This window comes from Hypomesus transpacificus, unplaced genomic scaffold (assembly GCF_021917145.1).
Source record: "Hypomesus transpacificus isolate Combined female unplaced genomic scaffold, fHypTra1 scaffold_264, whole genome shotgun sequence".
Taxonomy (NCBI): Eukaryota; Metazoa; Chordata; class Actinopteri; order Osmeriformes; family Osmeridae; genus Hypomesus; species Hypomesus transpacificus.
The window spans coordinates 51,134-68,254 of NW_025813791.1; the positions used below are offsets into that span (position 1 = coordinate 51,134).

General features: G+C 49.6%; 3 protein-coding genes across 7 annotated transcripts in view; 1 reads left to right on the plus strand and 2 right to left on the minus strand.

Moving 5' to 3' along the window:
* Positions 1 to 626, plus strand: part of tbxas1 (thromboxane A synthase 1 (platelet)) — a 28,398-nt gene extending 27,772 nt beyond the window's left edge. For all 3 annotated transcript variants that reach the window (XM_047014630.1, XM_047014629.1, XM_047014631.1), the window contains one exon: positions 184 to 626. In XM_047014630.1, the coding sequence (XP_046870586.1) occupies positions 184 to 297 (114 nt within the window). In that variant the 3' untranslated portion in view covers positions 298 to 626. The remainder of the gene's footprint in view (positions 1 to 183) is intronic.
* Positions 248 to 8,102, minus strand: parp12a (poly (ADP-ribose) polymerase family, member 12a). Of its 3 annotated transcripts, XM_047014626.1 has the most exons (13): positions 7,667 to 8,102; positions 7,279 to 7,414; positions 6,408 to 6,645; positions 6,244 to 6,321; positions 5,974 to 6,198; positions 5,505 to 5,637; positions 5,081 to 5,246; positions 3,659 to 3,779; positions 3,265 to 3,379; positions 2,974 to 3,058; positions 2,529 to 2,659; positions 2,087 to 2,238; positions 248 to 1,985 (listed from the first exon to the last, which is right to left on the minus strand). In XM_047014626.1, the coding sequence occupies exons 1-13, from the start codon at positions 7,981 to 7,983 to the stop codon at positions 1,729 to 1,731; spliced, it is 2,154 nt and encodes a 717-aa protein (XP_046870582.1). In that variant the 5' UTR covers positions 7,984 to 8,102; the 3' UTR covers positions 248 to 1,728. The 3 variants fall into 3 exon arrangements, with proteins under 3 accessions (XP_046870582.1, XP_046870581.1, XP_046870584.1); XM_047014625.1 differs by having other exon boundaries at positions 5,974 to 6,321; XM_047014628.1 differs by lacking the exon at positions 7,279 to 7,414 and having other exon boundaries at positions 5,974 to 6,321; positions 7,667 to 7,782.
* Positions 8,103 to 8,708: 606 nt separating this feature from the next.
* Positions 8,709 to 17,121, minus strand: part of srgap1a (SLIT-ROBO Rho GTPase activating protein 1a) — a 68,446-nt gene continuing 60,033 nt past the window's right edge. The window contains 5 exon segments of the mRNA XM_047014636.1: positions 8,709 to 11,752; positions 12,742 to 13,068; positions 13,070 to 13,106; positions 15,743 to 15,880; positions 16,781 to 16,961. Coding sequence (XP_046870592.1) covers positions 11,342 to 11,752; positions 12,742 to 13,068; positions 13,070 to 13,106; positions 15,743 to 15,880; positions 16,781 to 16,961 — 1,094 coding nt within the window. The 3' untranslated portion in view covers positions 8,709 to 11,341.

Here is a 17,121-nt window from a genome sequence, read left to right on the forward strand (position 1 = left end):
AAGTGACTGACAGCTGAGAGCGTTGTTTTAATGATGTTATTCAAAAGTCCATTTGCATGGAGGCAGCCCAGTATTTAGTGTGTAACTTCCACAGATAGAGAATAAAATGTCTTATTTTTGAATCTCGTTCACGTGCTTTTTGTTTTTAGCTTAATCTGTTTGTTTTCATGTCATTTGTTACAGGTTCCTCTGGAACTGAAGTCCTTCACCACTCTTGGACCCAAGAACGGCATCTACGTGAAGATCACCAGGAGAGATCCTGAGGATGTGGCAGTGACTCCCTCACCGCAGGCATAGCACACCAGCACACACATAGCAATAACTATGCACATAATGTAGATATATGACATAACAGGTTGTTTAATTTGAGATTTAAAATAAGTTTAAAGTGCCTAGTGTTGTTCCCTAAGGGACTGCACTAGTGAGCGGCTCTATAAGAGAGCGGCTCTATAAGAGAGCGGCTCTATAAGAGAGCGGCTCTATAAGAGAGCGGCTCTATAAGAGAGCGGCTCTATAAGAGAGCGGCTCTATAAGAGAGCGGCTCTATAAGAGAGCGGCTCTATCATCTCTGGAGGCCCTGGCAGTAGACATGACCACGAGAGGTCATCCAAAGACAGCGTGCCTTTTTAATCAGGCAGAGTGTGGGACAGAAGTCAAGCCCTCCCTCGAGGACCCTGCCCACAGCTCCACTGACACAAATAGGGATTCTGCTCAATTGGAAAGAGCATAATCAGAATGGGTGGAATTGGGATGGGAGAGATAATGGATTAGGGTTGTTTATACATACACACTGTATTACTTTTGGATCTTGCTTGGCTTTTCAGAGACCGTACACTTATGTTGGTCCCCGTCTCCATGACAACATCTGTGTGTCTAAAGATGCCTACAAGCAGGATAGCAACTGTCAGATTTGAAGCTAACCCTGTGCATGAAGGGATCCTTAAGACCTCCCTCCTCTGCTGCTAATGTACCTAGACTGGTTAAGAGCTCTGAAGGTTACTGAATATAATGTTGGAAGCTTGACTGTATATACTTTGTTGACAACAAATGTAGTTTGAAATTTGTGAAATTATTTTAATGAAACTAATTTTTGTTAAATTAATTTGCCTGCGGTTGGTGGTACTATAATCCTGTTTCAATAATTCAATGAAATGATGACAAGATGATGACATTCTAAGAAAATGTAATGTGTCTTGTGGTTATGAATTTTGAAATCAATGAAAAGTGAAGCACCCATATGTTTGGTTTGATACTATATATTTAATGTGGTCTATTTTATCACAAAATTGACTTGCAAAAACATATAGATTAACAACATGCATTGTTACATGAAAATAAATATTGAATTTAATTGACAGTTAAATTGCGACCAAACCGCTGGTCCCCTGATTAAGGCCGTGTATATTTCACTCTAAGCAGAGCACATGTGCAAGAGGTTTAGTATTTTACTCACTATTCTAAAATTGAGTCTTAAAAAGCATCTAGATCTAGTCAGGAAGGCCAGAGGGGTGTCTTGTAAGTATGTACCAGGGCCTCACAATCAAACAAACCTCAATGTAAGATTTAAACAGGAGCAGAAATTGTTTCACTGAAGAATTCTACAATGAACCACAGAAATAGCCCTTCACCAGTCTTTACTTCTAGAGACATTTAGAGAAAATGGTTTAATACAGGACAGTATGCTGCATTTTTATTTTTTAAACCACAGCTTTTATAAACTCGTTGACTTTATGAGTACTTAATGATGTATTCTGGGTAAATCTGGTGTTTCTCAAACACCACAAAGATGCTCGGGTCTCCCTTGTGGTCCACACAGCTGTCGTAGAAGCCCTTGCCAGTACTCTTGGTCGGGGGCTTGACGAAGGTGCCGCTGCCCCTGGTGAACTCCCCCACCAGAACCAGGGCCACAAACATGATGTTGCTCTTGCTGCCACTCCCCTGGGCATATTTGGAGGAGTACAAGGCGTCTCTGGCAAAGTAACTCCCTGGAAACAAAGAAACAAAACCAAAAATAACATTTACACCGTTGAAGACAGACATATGGATATTTCTTTCACATCATTTGAAGGCTAAACTGTGTGTTTACCTTTGCCATAGAGAGTTCCATTGGTTCCACAGACCCTCCAGTCAAAGTTCTGCTCACAGATGGCATCGATGAGAGATGAGTCGGTACCGTGGAACAGGTGTCTCTCGTCTACAGTTTTCCCACCATTCCTTTGCTTCATCTGCTCCTTTTGCCTAAACGCACACACACACACACAATCACACTATATGCACGTGGTGCTCGCTGCTGAGCCTATAGGATGGAGATGGATCTAGTCCTGCTCCATGTCCCATAGGCCTTGTAAAGCTGGTTGGTGAAGCTGGGGTTTAATTTTGTGAGAACAAAAAATTGCAATATTTTTTCAACTTTAAATATATACTGTATATATATATTTAATTTGCTTCTTTTGAGGCTTTTCACAAACCATAACCCACAACATAAAACAGGTTTTCTGTTTTTAATGTATTATGTTGATGTATCCTACCATTGGAATACTCTCCACAGTGCAGGGTTCTGAATCCTCTTAATGCTGTGGATGGTGCTTGTGGTCATGGTGCTTCTGAACAGCTTCTCCACCATCTTGTACTCACTCTGAGTACCTGGGAGTCGGACCAGCTGAGGGAGACACGCGATATGTCACAGAAGCCGTCATCCGTCAGCAGAGCATCCTGCCCTTCCTGCCCATATCGGGGTTCAAACTGGGGTCCTCTGACTTACCAACGCGACGACCACCTCTATAAACATCGCTTTAACCTGCTATGGCACTAAAACATCTGCTCTTCACTGGCATGACTGGGCAGTATTTATACTGAGGAGTGAGTGAACCAATCCAACTTGGTTACATATTAACCACTGAGACAGTAAAAGTACACACTAAAATATAATTTAGATGCCAGATTGTGGTGTGTGTGTGTCTGTCCTTAACGTACCTTGTATGTAAAGTCAGCCAGGGCTGTTTTGTCCCAGTGTGGAGGCACTTCCACTGAGCAGGAGGACGAGCTCTCAGAAGACCCACTTCCACAAAGACACAAACACAGGAAATTAAAAGCAAAAGAAGTCTTGCTGTTAAAATGATCATTCTACAACTTTCTGAAAATTCTGTCAGTCTCTCAATCCTTTCGGTACAGAACCAAAAAATATACTGCACTCATACAGTAATGTTTCAGTATTCCATTGTTCAGGTACAATGTCAGGCTTGTTTTGGAACAAAGACCACTCACAGCTGGATGGACCCACTGCATTTCAGCTTGGCCTCCACATCCTGTCCAGACAGGAAGTGAGGTCTTCTCCTCACCTCTCGCTTGGTTTTATATGTGACGTTCAGCTGATACATCTCTACAATAGAAACCACAGTGAGTGAACGCAAGCACCGGGTGTGCGCCCTGTCAATAGCAGCTGGCAGGAAGAACAGGTTTTTTTGTATATTTACATTTAGTCATTTGGCAGATGCTCTTATCCAGAGCGACTTACAGTAAATACAGGGACATACCCCCGAGGACCCAAAGTAATTTTGCACAGCCAGGAATCGAACCGGCAACCTTCTGATTAATAGCCCAATTCCCTGACCAATTCCCTAACCGCTCAGCCATTTGACCCCCTCGTAACTTTCTGTACCTTTCAGATAGAGGATGTACTTGTGTTTGCCAACAGAAAATGAGATCTCAGTGTCAATGTCAGCCTGGAAGACATTCTCCAGTGTCGATGAGGTGATAGACGCCACTCCATCACTGTCGCCCTGCAGATGACACAGCATCTTAAGACGGCTCAGATAACTGAGGATTTACATAACAACCAACAGTTCACATCATCCATTCAGGACAAGGTCCTGTAAACACTGTTCTATATGTCACTGACATTTCAATTCTCACATAACATACCGCTAGACCGTTTTTGAGCTTATGAAACATTTGGCTCCCAGGGGGCTCTGGGGTGTTGACATATTCTACCTCTGGGCCTTTAGTCCCACCCACTGTCCCTTCTACTGACCTATCCAAACTACAGCAACTGTCCCTTCTACTGACTTATCCAAACTACAGCCACTGTCCCTTCTACTGACCTGTCCAAACTACAGCCACTGTCCCTTCTACTGACCTGTCCAAACTACAGCCACTGTCCCTTCTACTGACCTGTCTAAACTCCAGCCACTGTCCCTTCTACTGACCTGTCTAAACTCCAGCCACTGTCCCTTCTACTGACCTGTCCAAACTACAGCCACTGTCCCTTCTACTGACCTGTCCAAACTACAGCCACTGTCCCTTCTACTGACCTGTCCAAACTACAGCCACTGTCCCTTCTACTGACCTGTCCAAACTACAGCCACTGTCCCTTCTACTGACCTTTCCAAACTACAGCCACTGTCCCTTCTACTGACCTGTCCAAACTACACCCACTGTCCCTTCTACTGGCCTGTCCAAATTACAGCCACTGTCCCTTCTACTGACCTGTCCAAACTACAGCCACTGTCCCTTCTACTGACCTATCCAAACTACAGCCACTGTCCCTTCTACTGACCTTTCCAAACTACAGCCACTGTCCCTTCTACTGACCTGTCCAAACTACACCCACTGTCCCTTCTACTGGCCTGTCCAAATTACAGCCACTGTCCCTTCTACTGACCTGTCCAAACTACAGCCACTGTCCCTTCTACTGACCTATCCAAACTACAGCCACTGTCCCTTCTACTGACCTGTCCAAACTCCAACCACTGTCCCTTCTACTGACCTGTCCAAACTACAGCCACTGTCCCTTCTACTGACCTGTCCAAACTACACCCACTGTCCCTTCTACTGGCCTGTCCAAATTACAGCCACTGTCCCTTCTACTGACCTGTCCAAACTACAGCCACTGTCCCTTCTACTGACCTATCCAAACTACAGCCACTGTCCCTTCTACTGACCTGTCCAAACTCCAACCACTGTCCCTTCTACTGACCTGTCCAAACTACAGCCACTGTCCCTTCTACTGACCTGTCCAAACTACGGTCACTGTCCCTTCTACTGACCTGTCCAAACTCCAGCCACTGTCCCTTCTACTGACCTGTCCAAACTCCAGCCACTGTCCCAACTCATCCTTCCAGTGCCAGAGCCACTGGGTGGTGAGGATGAAGTGTGGAGGTTTGGTGACGGAGGAGGAGGTGGAGAGACGGCGGACTCGGGAACTTCCCATCTCCATGGTGAGGAAGTTCACAGCCAGGATCCCTCCACTGATGTCACAGGAAACAGCACATTTACAGCACAGGAAGTCAAGAACTAGGTTCAAATAGGTTCCACTCGTATTATAGGCCTACTTATCTGTGTTGAAGTGTTTCAAGAAAATGAGGACACATTCATGTAAATGAATTTAGTCCGTATAGGAATATGAATCAGCTCAAATGTAAAAACAAAATATTTGAGGTTTGTGTTTTACTAAGGAATGTGTATTTCCTGTATACTTTCCAAAACTTGAGTCGTTTCATGAATACCTGTCGTCTGTCCTCGGGTCACAATAGGCCATCTCTATGTCCTCCATGTTAGGAAGGTCTCTCCAGGTCACTTCATCTCTGTCCTGGATCTGCCATTTATAGGGCAGGTGGAAGTGGACCCGGACACACTGATCTGAGGACCCAAACACACACACACACCACCAACACACACACACACACCAACACACACACCACCAACACACACACACCACCAACACACACACACACCAACACACACACACCAACACACACACACCACCAACACACACACACACCACCAACACACACACGCACACACCACCAACACACACACCACAAACACACACACACCAACACACACCACCAACACACACACACACCAACACACACACACACAGATGAAGCCAGCACGAGGGCGTTACCAGAGGTTCAGACATCAAAGGCGTCTGTCATGTGGCGTGACTCAGCCAGCTCTCGTCTCGGGTGTAACCTTTAAAGCTGCAGTGTCTGCGAATGAAGAAGAGGCAGATCTCATTCTTGTCCCCCTCACTGGTGGAGTTAGAGGACCGCTTCCTGTCCTCTGGAGGAGCTTGGTGTTGAGGGGAGATGCAGGGCTGTCTTCCCCCTGGAGCAGCTGGGTGTCGAGGGGAGATGCAGGGCTGTCTTCCCCCTGGAGCAGCTGGGTGTCGAGGGGAGATGCAGGGCTGTCTTCCCCCTGGAGCAGCTGGGTGTCGAGGGGAGATGCAGGGCTGTCTTCCCCCTGGAGCAGCTGGGTGTCGAGGGGAGATGCAGGAGGGCGGGCTGGGGCCATCTGTCCCTAGTGGCTGAGGTGGGCCAGCTGCACAGAAACAGAACAGTGAGCTGAAGTCACCAGCTCTCAGCTGATACTCCAATAGCTGAAGCTACTGTACACGTCTAATATACCCTGGATCAGCAGTCTGTTCTTGTAGATCTGCTTTAACATGATCTGGTTCTCAGAGCTGAGACCACGCCCCTTCAAGATCTTCAAGGCGGCGCCATCGAAGGAGTGTGCTCTCTTACAAGAAGGTCCAAACCTACAGTCTCCTTGGAGGAAGTGGAGGCACAGGTGTAGTTTGATACAGGAGGTCTTGAACTTGCAGGTTCCATGTTCAGCCACACCCTTGTTGTAGTGAAGACAGATCTGAAGGGGAAAGAAAGGTTGTCTGAATAGTCATACTATGGTGGCAGGAACAGTATTTGGTCATCCATGTTTGTAAACATTTGCTTTACCTTAACATTTGATTTATTTGGTAGACACTGTTTCCAAAGTGTGGAAAGTACAGAGGGAGATTAAAGATCAGTTCACATTTCTACAGTATTTCTGTGTTCAGCATCTGTATTGACTTAACCTGACTTGCCAGATGGTTTGTTACACTCAACCATCTGGGAAGTTGTCCTTGTGAACTGTTAGAAAAAGGTCAGGCACTTTCAAAAAATACTTGGCAGGTGATTGGATGAACTACTGTCTATTGGGATCTCACAGGGATAACTTCAACCATGTACCTAACTGCTAGGAGTTCCTCATAGGACGTTGACTGGTCCAAACCACTGAAGTTCGGGCGTAAACGAATAACTTGGAGCATGGCAAGATGGATTCTCCCATGGTTTGATCTCAGTAATACAACTGTTTTACAAGTTTGGTAATTACCAGCCACATTGCAAAGTAACCACATCTAAGCTACCAGGCAAGGTGAACAAAAAATAACATTGTAATTCAACAGTGAATATCATTTCAGACCAGGGTTTTTTTTTTATTCCAGTAGTCATGCACTACCTCTGGTAACAGGTAGGGGTCGTTCTGCAACAGGAGCGAGAACAGCTCCTTTTCCACCAAGCTCTGCAACCCATGGCTACTTAGAAGTGATAGGTTCGAAGGGGAATCCAGTTTGTGTACATTCTTGCATTTGACCCTGGAAAGATTAAGTTTCATTTGTATTCATACAAACACTCGACCAGATCAATTCATTTTAATGGCGTGATCGAGTGAGTTAGAGTTCAACATTGGGTCAAGATTCTCGCTCTGTTGATTCAGCTGTTGATTAGCCTATTCATAACCATATAAACATTGCGGGTTTCTAATTATTCAGTGACAATAGGTATCTTACAACCGACTAAAAGTTAGGCAAACATGTTTCAGGACGTAAAAGATGAGACCAACTTACCCGAAAATACAGTGACCGCATACATAATACCTACACAAGTGTAAGCTGTCGCACTGGGTACAGTCTCCAGGCGACGTTTGACAGACGCGTAGAGATGTTTTGGCCACAATTACACTATCTGGGCTCATAATACATCCAGCTGCCGTTCGTTTGCCTTCGATGATAACGATTTTTCCACCGTCGTTAAGTATTCGCGTAAGCACTTCATCAGCCACTGTGAATTTTTGATCAACAATCTGTTTGAGTTGTTTAAATTCCAAACAGCCATGATTCTCGCAAAGAATCTTTGTAACAAACTGAGAAACTATAGAAGACATTGGTGTTTGGAAACTGCAACAATAGCCTATGGAGAACTGATTCTCGCTGAATTGCTCGTTGAAGTGTTCTTGCTCTTCCCCGGAAATTAGTTTTCTGAAGAAACGAAACCGCAACGATAATAGGGATATTGCCGACACACGATGGCACTGCAGTAGTGTCAGAACTAATCAGTGACTGAAGACATGTCTCCTGATTGTGTTATTGCTGATGTAATGTGGTAGGCTGCAGCATGTTCCTTCGCAAGTGTAATGATACCGTAAAAAAGATTAATAGTTGGCTATACCTTGTAAGCCTATGAACAATATGAACATAAATACATAAGTTCAAAATCAAAATAGACCTATCCTTGCATCGTCCAATACCTCATCTGGTACTCAAACTCCCATACCTTTAAACTATTTGCGTGCGGTTACTGTGATTGGCTAGCTCGAGCTTGATACCACAGCAGAAATCAGAACGCTGATAGGATCTATCAAACTAAACTAAAGACAATCTTCCTGAGAGGAGTTTGGCGGAGAGGAGAGAGACGATATTTATGAAAGTATGTAAAGGGAGAGTCCTACATCTCACATGACCACAATGTAACTTTTAAGTTAAAATAAACAATTAAAAAATTAGCATGGCTATAGCTTGGCTGGGTGTTTGCTAACCGCTAAAATACCCCCCCCCCCCCCCCCCCCACTTGATTATTTTGAAGGCCTTAAAAATAAAAACACGAGTCGACTTTAGACTGATCAAACTATTTCCTTTATTAGAAAGGAAGTCCTAAAAGACTTCTCAAAGTTGTTATGATGTTGTTACATGCCAAATATACAGTTCTATACATAAAAGTGCAATGTCACAATGGTTAAGCTGTATCTTTATTAATGCATTTTTTTTTCTAATCCATTAAATAAACCCTTTCTAAAATGGCATCACTATCAATTCATCCGCTTTCCTACTGCACTCTCACACACATGTTCTCACAGCACAATGCAACAGTACAGAGCAAGGCTGCAATTCCTCTCAAGCAGTTTCCAAAGGCACTTTCATGTGAACATACTGCAGATGTACGTGGGCGCAGTACGGCCACAGCCCCAGCAGGGGGAGCCACTACTGCACAGGACAGTAGAGAGCTAAACACAACTCTGCCACGCTCCTCTCAGACAAGTTTCCTGCCTGGAGATAGCCGACCTTTTGTTTCTACAACCAGAGTTCTACATCCAGGTAAATGTCTAGAAAATAATAATAATGGTAAACAAATAAAAAAAAGGAACTAAATTCAGAGAAAGGAGCAGGAGTTAGTCACCAGAAGTAAAATCATATCCCGGTTTAATATACACAACGATGTACAGTCTAAGTCATTAGATGCATACAGTGAAGCCGTTTCAGTAAAGAGAGCACAGTTTGTTGTGAGACGTGTTATTAGGGGTTCTTCTTCTTTGACCAGCTGCTGTATGAACAGACAAGGATCTCTTCCCAGTGACACACACACACACACACACACACACACACACACACACACACACACACACACACACACACACACACACACACACACACACACACACTCTCTCTCTAGACCCTGTGTGTGTTTTGCTTTGCCTGATCCTGTCCAGCCACTTCGGAACCCCTTCAACAGAGGTTTTAACAAACAGCGTTCACATGCATGCACACACACACAAACGTGAGAGAAGCGTCCGTGATGGAAAACATTTTCAGTCACGATTGGTTCCAGAGTTGCGCAAGAGTTCCATCGTCCCTCGGGTGAGTCTGCAAAACGTTCCTCCAGGAGAGACTCTCCAGGAAAACATCCACACATGGACCCCTACGTGAGGCCAGATCCAGGCGCTGTCCGCGCGGATGATGAAGCTCGGCTGAGATTGGGTCCGTGGGTGCTGGTCGTACCCCCTCCCAGTCCAGTCACAGCTACCCACAGCAGGTAACACAACAGCAGACCCACAACAGGTAACACAACAGCAGACCCACAACAGACTCGGGAGTCTTGAACAGAAATCTGCCGCTGTGACTCTGCACACGAGTGCTTCCAGGAGTCTCTAACACAGCAACACTGACGACTAAGTCTGTCTCTTGAGCAGCCACCAGTTTGCAGGACTCTCTAGGAGCGTGTCTGCATTGTCCAGGGGTGGGAAAGAGGTGACAGAAACAGCCATGCTCTTTGGGCTGGCTGTTTTTAAAGTAGGAGGAGAAAGCCAGGCTAGTGTGGTTATGGGAGACAGAGCGCAGGCTTACCCAGCAGGACCGGGACCCAGTCCCGGTCCACAGATGGGTCTTATTTGGAAGTAAATGAGTACAATGTAGTGTGTTCACGGCTCCTTACTTTGAGAGACGCCAAGATAAATGCGTTTCCAGGCAGGAGGTCGGGAGTGTACAGTATCAACATGTTCACAGAATGTTCCACAAGGGAGACTTCCTGTTCAGTGGTTTTATCCCCTCCCCTACTTCCTGTCCCAAGCCAGACCGGGCCAGGCTAGAAAACAACCCTGCGTTCAGTCCAGCCACGTGTGGCAGGATCATGGCAGCGATCCGATTGGGTGTGAGGTCCAGCCAATCCCTTGCCACAGACACAGCTGTGTTTATATCCAGTTCACTTGCCCCTGTCCTGGAGTTGGTGCGGTTATGCCATATCTATAGCTATGGTATCTGAGCTATCCAAAGTACCTCCGTCTATATCTTGAATGCAGTCATACTCCCATCTCTGCTTTAGACACTGAAGCAACTTAAAGATACTCTGTGAACTAACAGATACTATACATTAGAGTGGCAGTAAGGCCTTAATATAATATTGGTAAAACTAAAACCTAAGAATTGTTCACCTAGTTGAGAAGTTGCATTCAGGGTCAGCTAATTGACTACACTACCCATAGATCACCTGGATGAGTGGTTAACCTACTTTCATTGTTGTGTGTAATGTTCCAGACTTTTCAACCAATAACGGTAAAAAGGAATAATTCTAAAACCTTGAAGGAAGCCTTTGTGATTTGTTGTTCCTGTTAAGAGTGAAAAGATGACTGATCTATTGACTGTTAAAGCTGTCTGTTTGATCATGTTCTCCAGTGTGACAGCTACTGACACACTACTTCAACACGCGTCGCTCGTCTCTCCAAACAGCCTGTCTCTCTCCCGGTGTCCCAGCTGGCCGCTTGTGTCAGGCAGCAGGCCGCGAACCTTTCACCTCCGGGGTGAAATCCTCAGACACTCCACTCCACCTCAACCAGTTTAAAGTCTATCAGAGCAACGTCCAGACGGACATTGGATTATTTATTATGAAGTTCTAACGTAATAGTTATTAATAGGACTACCGATTTGTATGGACGTGATGGCGTGTTGCTCCTCTCCCCTCGTCCTTGTCAGGGCTCACATGGTGCAGGACTTGTCCAGGGGGTCCTGGGGAGGCAGGGCGGGGGGCTGAGCCTGGGGGCTCCGGGGCAGCACCATGGGTTTGGGCCGCAGGGCGGGGGGCTTGAGCTGTACCCCCATGCGCGGGGCCACCATGGGCTTGAAGGTGCTCATGGTGTCACTGGAGGAGCTGGTGCTTCGGCGGACGGGGACGTCAGAGGGGACGGGGCGCAGCGCGGCCGCGTGGTGGTGCTGGTGGTGGTGGTGCGGCGGGGGGCTGAGGGACTCGCTGGAGCTGGCCGGGGTGGGGCCCGAGGGGGGCCGCTGCTCCAGGGTGTCCAGGACCACGTCTGGGGCGTGCTTGGCTGAGCTCTGCCTCTCCAGCTCCCTCAGCTCGTTCAGGGCTGTGTTCATAGTCTCCTCAATGTCCTGCAGGGAGGGGGGGGGAGGGGGAAGAGGAGGGGGGGGGGGAGACAAAGAAGCAAAGAAGAGGTGGAGAGTTAAGGCAGGAAGAGGATACTGAGCAGAAGCAGAAGGCATCGTGTACAGGACAGTACAGCTGGGTAGAACTTTCTGGAGCTGTAATCCCAGGACACGGTCCTGTCAGAAAGGGGGGGGGCAGACAGACAGACCGGCAGAGAGACAGACAGGCAGGCAGAGAGACAGACAGGCAGGCAGAGAGACAAACAGGCATAGAGAGAGAGAGACAGACAGTGATGTCCTCTCTCTGATCTCATCTAGATCACAGCATCTTCTGAAGAGGACGATGACATAGGCTCTGTAAGCACGCTGCCTCAGTGCAGATATATCCTTCACACTGCTCTCAGCTCACAGATGCTAATTGGAGCCCGTTCCGACACAAAGCGTTACCACGCCGACTCTGATGGCTTTTGTAATGACTTGCTATTCTTAGAGAGACAGTAGTTAGTCCACGGAACAAAACTTCTCTCTTAGTATGATTGAAGTTATTTTAGTAGACCTGGTTTGCAATTTCTCTACAGATCCAAAACTTGCTCACGTCAACACATCGCAACTCTGTGTGTGTGAGGCTATAGTGTGTGTTTGGGGCGGAGGCTGATGCAGGGGCTGGGCAAGGGTTGGGGGCTGGGGTGAGGGGGGCTGAGCTGGAGGCTGGGGTGAGGGGGGCAGGACTGGGGGCTGGGGTGAGGGGGGCAGGACTGGGGGCTAGGGTGAGGGGGGCAGGACTGGGGGCTGGGGTGAGGGGGGCCAAGCTGGAGGCTGGGGTGAGGGGGGCAGGACTGGGGGCTGGGGTGAGGGGGGCAGGACTGGGGGCTGGGGTGAGGGGGGCCAAGCTGGAGGCTGGGGTGAGGGGGGCCGAGCTGGAGGCTGGGGGAAGGGGGGCAGGACTGGGGGCTGGGGCAGGGCTGGGCCTCGGTGGGGGTGGCGTGGGAGCTGACCTGTGCGATGGTCTCGGGGTCCAGGTTCTTGCCGTGGGGCTCTGAGAAGCTGGTGTACTGCCCAGAGGAGGTGGAGCGCCGGATGGGCGGGCTCTCGATCTTCTTGAGGGACTCGTGGCGCGAGATGTTGGTCAGACTGCCGTGCCCTGCGCGCCGCCGCCGCTCGGGGCTGTCCAGAGGCAGGTGTCCGTGGTTCCGGCTCCGCAGCAGGTCTCTGGGGCTAAAGTGACCCAGGACGGGAGAGCCCATCTCGGGGGCGTGACCTCCCCCGTGACCCTGCTGGGAAGCGTGCACCAGGCAGTGGGCGTCACTGGGGCGGGCGGGGGGGGCGACGTGATGGAGGCTCAGACCTCTTCCTGTGCCTGCTAGAGGAAGGGGGGGGGGGGGGGGGGGGGGGCAGAGGGCTGAGGTTAGCACAAACACAGCTAGGCACAGGAACGGTTCTCTCGCTGGAAACCTCTAGTCACAGTGGAGGTGTTTGGGCCCTCTGGTGCTCTCTAGCTGCATGTTGGGTCACATCTGCAAGCTTAGACTGAGGGGCTACAGGAGCTCGTATATGCTGGTTTTAGAGCAGGTACAACAAGCTGAGGAAAAGGGAAAGAGAGATAAAGACAGACAAAAAGAGAGGGAGGGAGAGAGAGAGAGGGGGGGGGAGGGAGGGGACCTTGAAATAGGTACTGCTGGCGCAGCTTAAGAACTGTCCTCCAGGTGAACTGAGTTCCACCCACACACTCTTGACCTGACACACACACACGCGCACACACTCACGCACACACACACACTCACTTACAAACCGTGCAGTTCAGTCAGATCTAGCACACAGGTTTAACCACACCAGACACACACACACTCTCTTTTCCAGTGCATCTCCTGAATAAGGTTCTCCTGGAGTTAGCCAGCCAACCAACCATCCAGTCAGCCAGCCAAACAGTCAGCCAGCGCGGCAGGGACGGGCAGGGGTCTGCTCCAGGGCAGACAGGAGGGCTGCTGGGAGTGAGGAGAGGAGAGGGCTTGGAGTGAGGTGAGGAGAGGGCTGGGAGTGAGGGGGAGGAGAGGGCTGGGAGTGAGGGGAGGAGAGGGCTGGGAGTGAGGAGAGGAGAGGGCTGGGAGTGAGGAGAGGAGAGGGCTGGGAGTGAGGAGAGGAGAGGGCTGGGAGTGAGGAGAGGAGAGGGCTGGGAGTGAGGGGGAGGAGAGGGCTGGGAGTGAGGAGAGGGCTGGGAGTGAGGAGAGGAGAGGGCTGGGAGTGAGGGGAGGCTGACCGGTTGGACGTCCCTCCTCTGTCTGTCTTCTTTGAAACAGCACCTACAACTCTCTACAACTCCAACCACCACAACCACCGTCCTGCAGATAGCACGCAGACCAGACCTCGGCTTGCACTGCTGTAAAACTATCTCTCCTCTGAAGACTACTCTGAAGAACTCGCTGTTGTAGCGTTGGTGTTCATCCAGGCTGATGAAGTGATCCATCCTGGCTCATGTCTGAGGGTAAACAAAAGCTTCATCTGCATGAATTGGCATTCATGAGAACAGGCCTATCAGCTATGCAGAGCTTAATCACGCCTGGGAGGCGAGATTGGGTTTAATGAACACGGTCTCCTAGTGACGCTGAGAGAGATCATAAGCTACGGTGCTACGCAGGTCTAAATATGGGCTGTGATGAGCTCTGATAAGTAGGACTGAGGGCAGGGACAGAGAGCGGGAGGGAGACAGAGAACGTGAGAGAGAGAGAGATACTGCAGGGGTAGTCCAGCTGACTGAAAGGGTAAACAACTGCAGTAACTATCTGTGGCCAGCAGGGGGAACAATCTCCGTAATGATCGGCACCACCTGCTGGGAGATAAGCTTGGGATCGACAACAAGCGCCTCCTGAGAAACTTGTCTAGCGTCACACGGAGCGCTCGGCGCGTTCCTCTGCGGTGCCTTTAGCTTGGCGGGAATGACGAAGAAGTTCCATTTCTGTTTCAATACGCTACATACATCTGTGTGTGATTACAGTGTCGATGATGCCATAACGCTGGCATGTACCAATAAACAACGTGCGCATCTTAGCTCCGACAATCCCTAGATAGAGATGAGTCATGGCGACGTGAAAGCTCTCCAGGGGCACTAGAAGCAGGTCTTCTAGCCAGCACGGTTCAGTCTGCTGATTCAAGTGCATTGTTGATTGAGAACACTGGGAGAGACAGAGGGAAATATCTAAATAAAGCTTGGATATGAATGATTCAGCAGCACTGGGGCTAGGCTGAATAGAACAGTAGGAGAGATGGGGGGAAGGGGGGTGGAGGGGTTGGAGGGGGGGGGGTGCAGGGGTTGGGGGTACTGGGAGGGTATTCTTTAGTGGGACAAGAAAGCAAAATAAACCAAATAAACCAGTTGAAAGACTGATTGTCTGCATGGTGGAATGGGTGTCATGTTCCTTTAAACAAGGCAGGTGAAGGACAGGGTGCAGAAAGCGCATTATTCAAGCGGTGGCTGATTAAGTCTTTTGGGGAGGGCCAGAAGCGCTGTCAAGGTTGCCGAGCGCTCCTGCCAGCTGAGAACTCTGCTGCAAACGGAGCAGTGAGACGGAGCACTGGCTCAACTGCATCTTCCGGCACTCTCTCTGCTACGAGATAGTCAAGATATGTGTGTGTGTGTGTGTACGTGTGTGTGCGTTTGTGTGTGTGGATGTGAGGGACTGTCTGTCAGTGCGCATGCATTAGAGGGATCGTGTGTCTGTTGGATTGCATGTGTGTGTTCAGAGTTATGCCCAGCCCAGAAATCACTGACATACCGATTAGTAAATCAGGCCACTCTAAGTGTCCAAAGACTGGGACACCCAGGGAACAGAATGGGGTCGTCCCAGGGACCAGGATGGGTGTGGGTAGAGGAGGAGAGCTCGCAGACTAGGCCCATGATCATCGCTCTGTGTGCCCAGGTAAACATCCCTGGCAGAGCCTGACTGCAGGGCGATAGGTTGGCAGGTTCAAATCCCCCCTCTGTAGGCATGCTGAAGACGTCACCTGCTTATGAAGGCCTCGGAGCCGCGTGGCTCGGTGGGGGAGCCTGGGTCCCTCCCCGGGCACCTGTCCTCCGCGGCCTGCCCACTGCTCCCCTCGCTGCCCGCCTTCTGGCTCAGCGTGTCCGAGAAGCTGTCGTCCCTGTGGCCCATGCACACACACGCACACACACACACACACAGGCAGAGGGAAAGAGAGAGACAGAGATCCAGAATCAGTCAGTGGTTTCTGTCTGACTGGGCGTTTGAAGGGAGAGTTTCCTGTGAGATCAGCGGTCCCATCTCCCTCCTCCTCCTGCTGGCTTCCTGGCTAGGCTCTATTAGCATGCAAGAGGAGCTGTGTGACAAGCCTGGGGAGCCAGCCTGCCAGCCATCCAGCCATCCAGCCTGCCAGCCAGCCAGCCAGCCTGCCACAGAGGACAGTGACTGAGCATTGATGTGTCAGGTGGCACCAGTCACACATCCTTAGTGAGACAAATCCTGATCCTAAGGTGGGTACACACACACACACACACACACACACATACACAGACACACAGACACGCACACACGTCTGTTGGGGGTTATAAACAGCCTATTTGTCATCCACAGTCTGTGAATGTGCTGAGTGGTCTCCTCCTGGCCAGCCTACCAGACAGAGCCCCAGCCCAGCAGTGCAACATGACACCCTGTCAGCCAGACAGGACACTCCCTCCTCCAGGACACATTCTGGACGTATGACTGGACCCCCCTGTGGGGCTAGGGCCCTGGGGCTGCGTCAGGCTGGGCTAAGGCCGGCTAGAGGGACACCCTGCTGCCAAACCCCTCTCCCCTTCACTAAGACAACAGCAATCAGCTGTGAATTATTCATCCAGACAGGGAGGAGACAGCTGCACTTGACCTGCAGCAGACAGCCAGACAGCCAGCCAGACAGCCAGCCAGAAAGCCAGACAGCCAGCCAGACAGCCAGCCAGACAGCCAGCCAGACAGACAGCCAGCCAGGGGGGGTGGGGGGTCAGAGGGGTGTAGGAAGGCCCCCCACAGGGTGTGGTCCTCTACTCACATGTCCTGCACCACGATGTACTGATGAGGCACCAGGCCGTCCAGGCCGTTGTGCCGGCCCTCCCACCAGTCCTCAGATGCACGCTGGTACAGCAGCAGGGAAGCCCCCTTCTTAAAGGACAGCTCCCGGGCCGAGCGACCCACGTAGTCAAACTTGGCAATGGCCTCGATGGGCTCGGCTTCTGGAAGGGGGAGGTGGATGGAGAGATGTTTAGAGAGAGAGAGAGACAGGGAGAGGGTGAGACACACACACTTTACACTCTCTAACACACACACACACATTCTGTTCCATAGCGCCATTCAAACTGGATAGACAATTGTTTTATGATTGATGATTTGAAA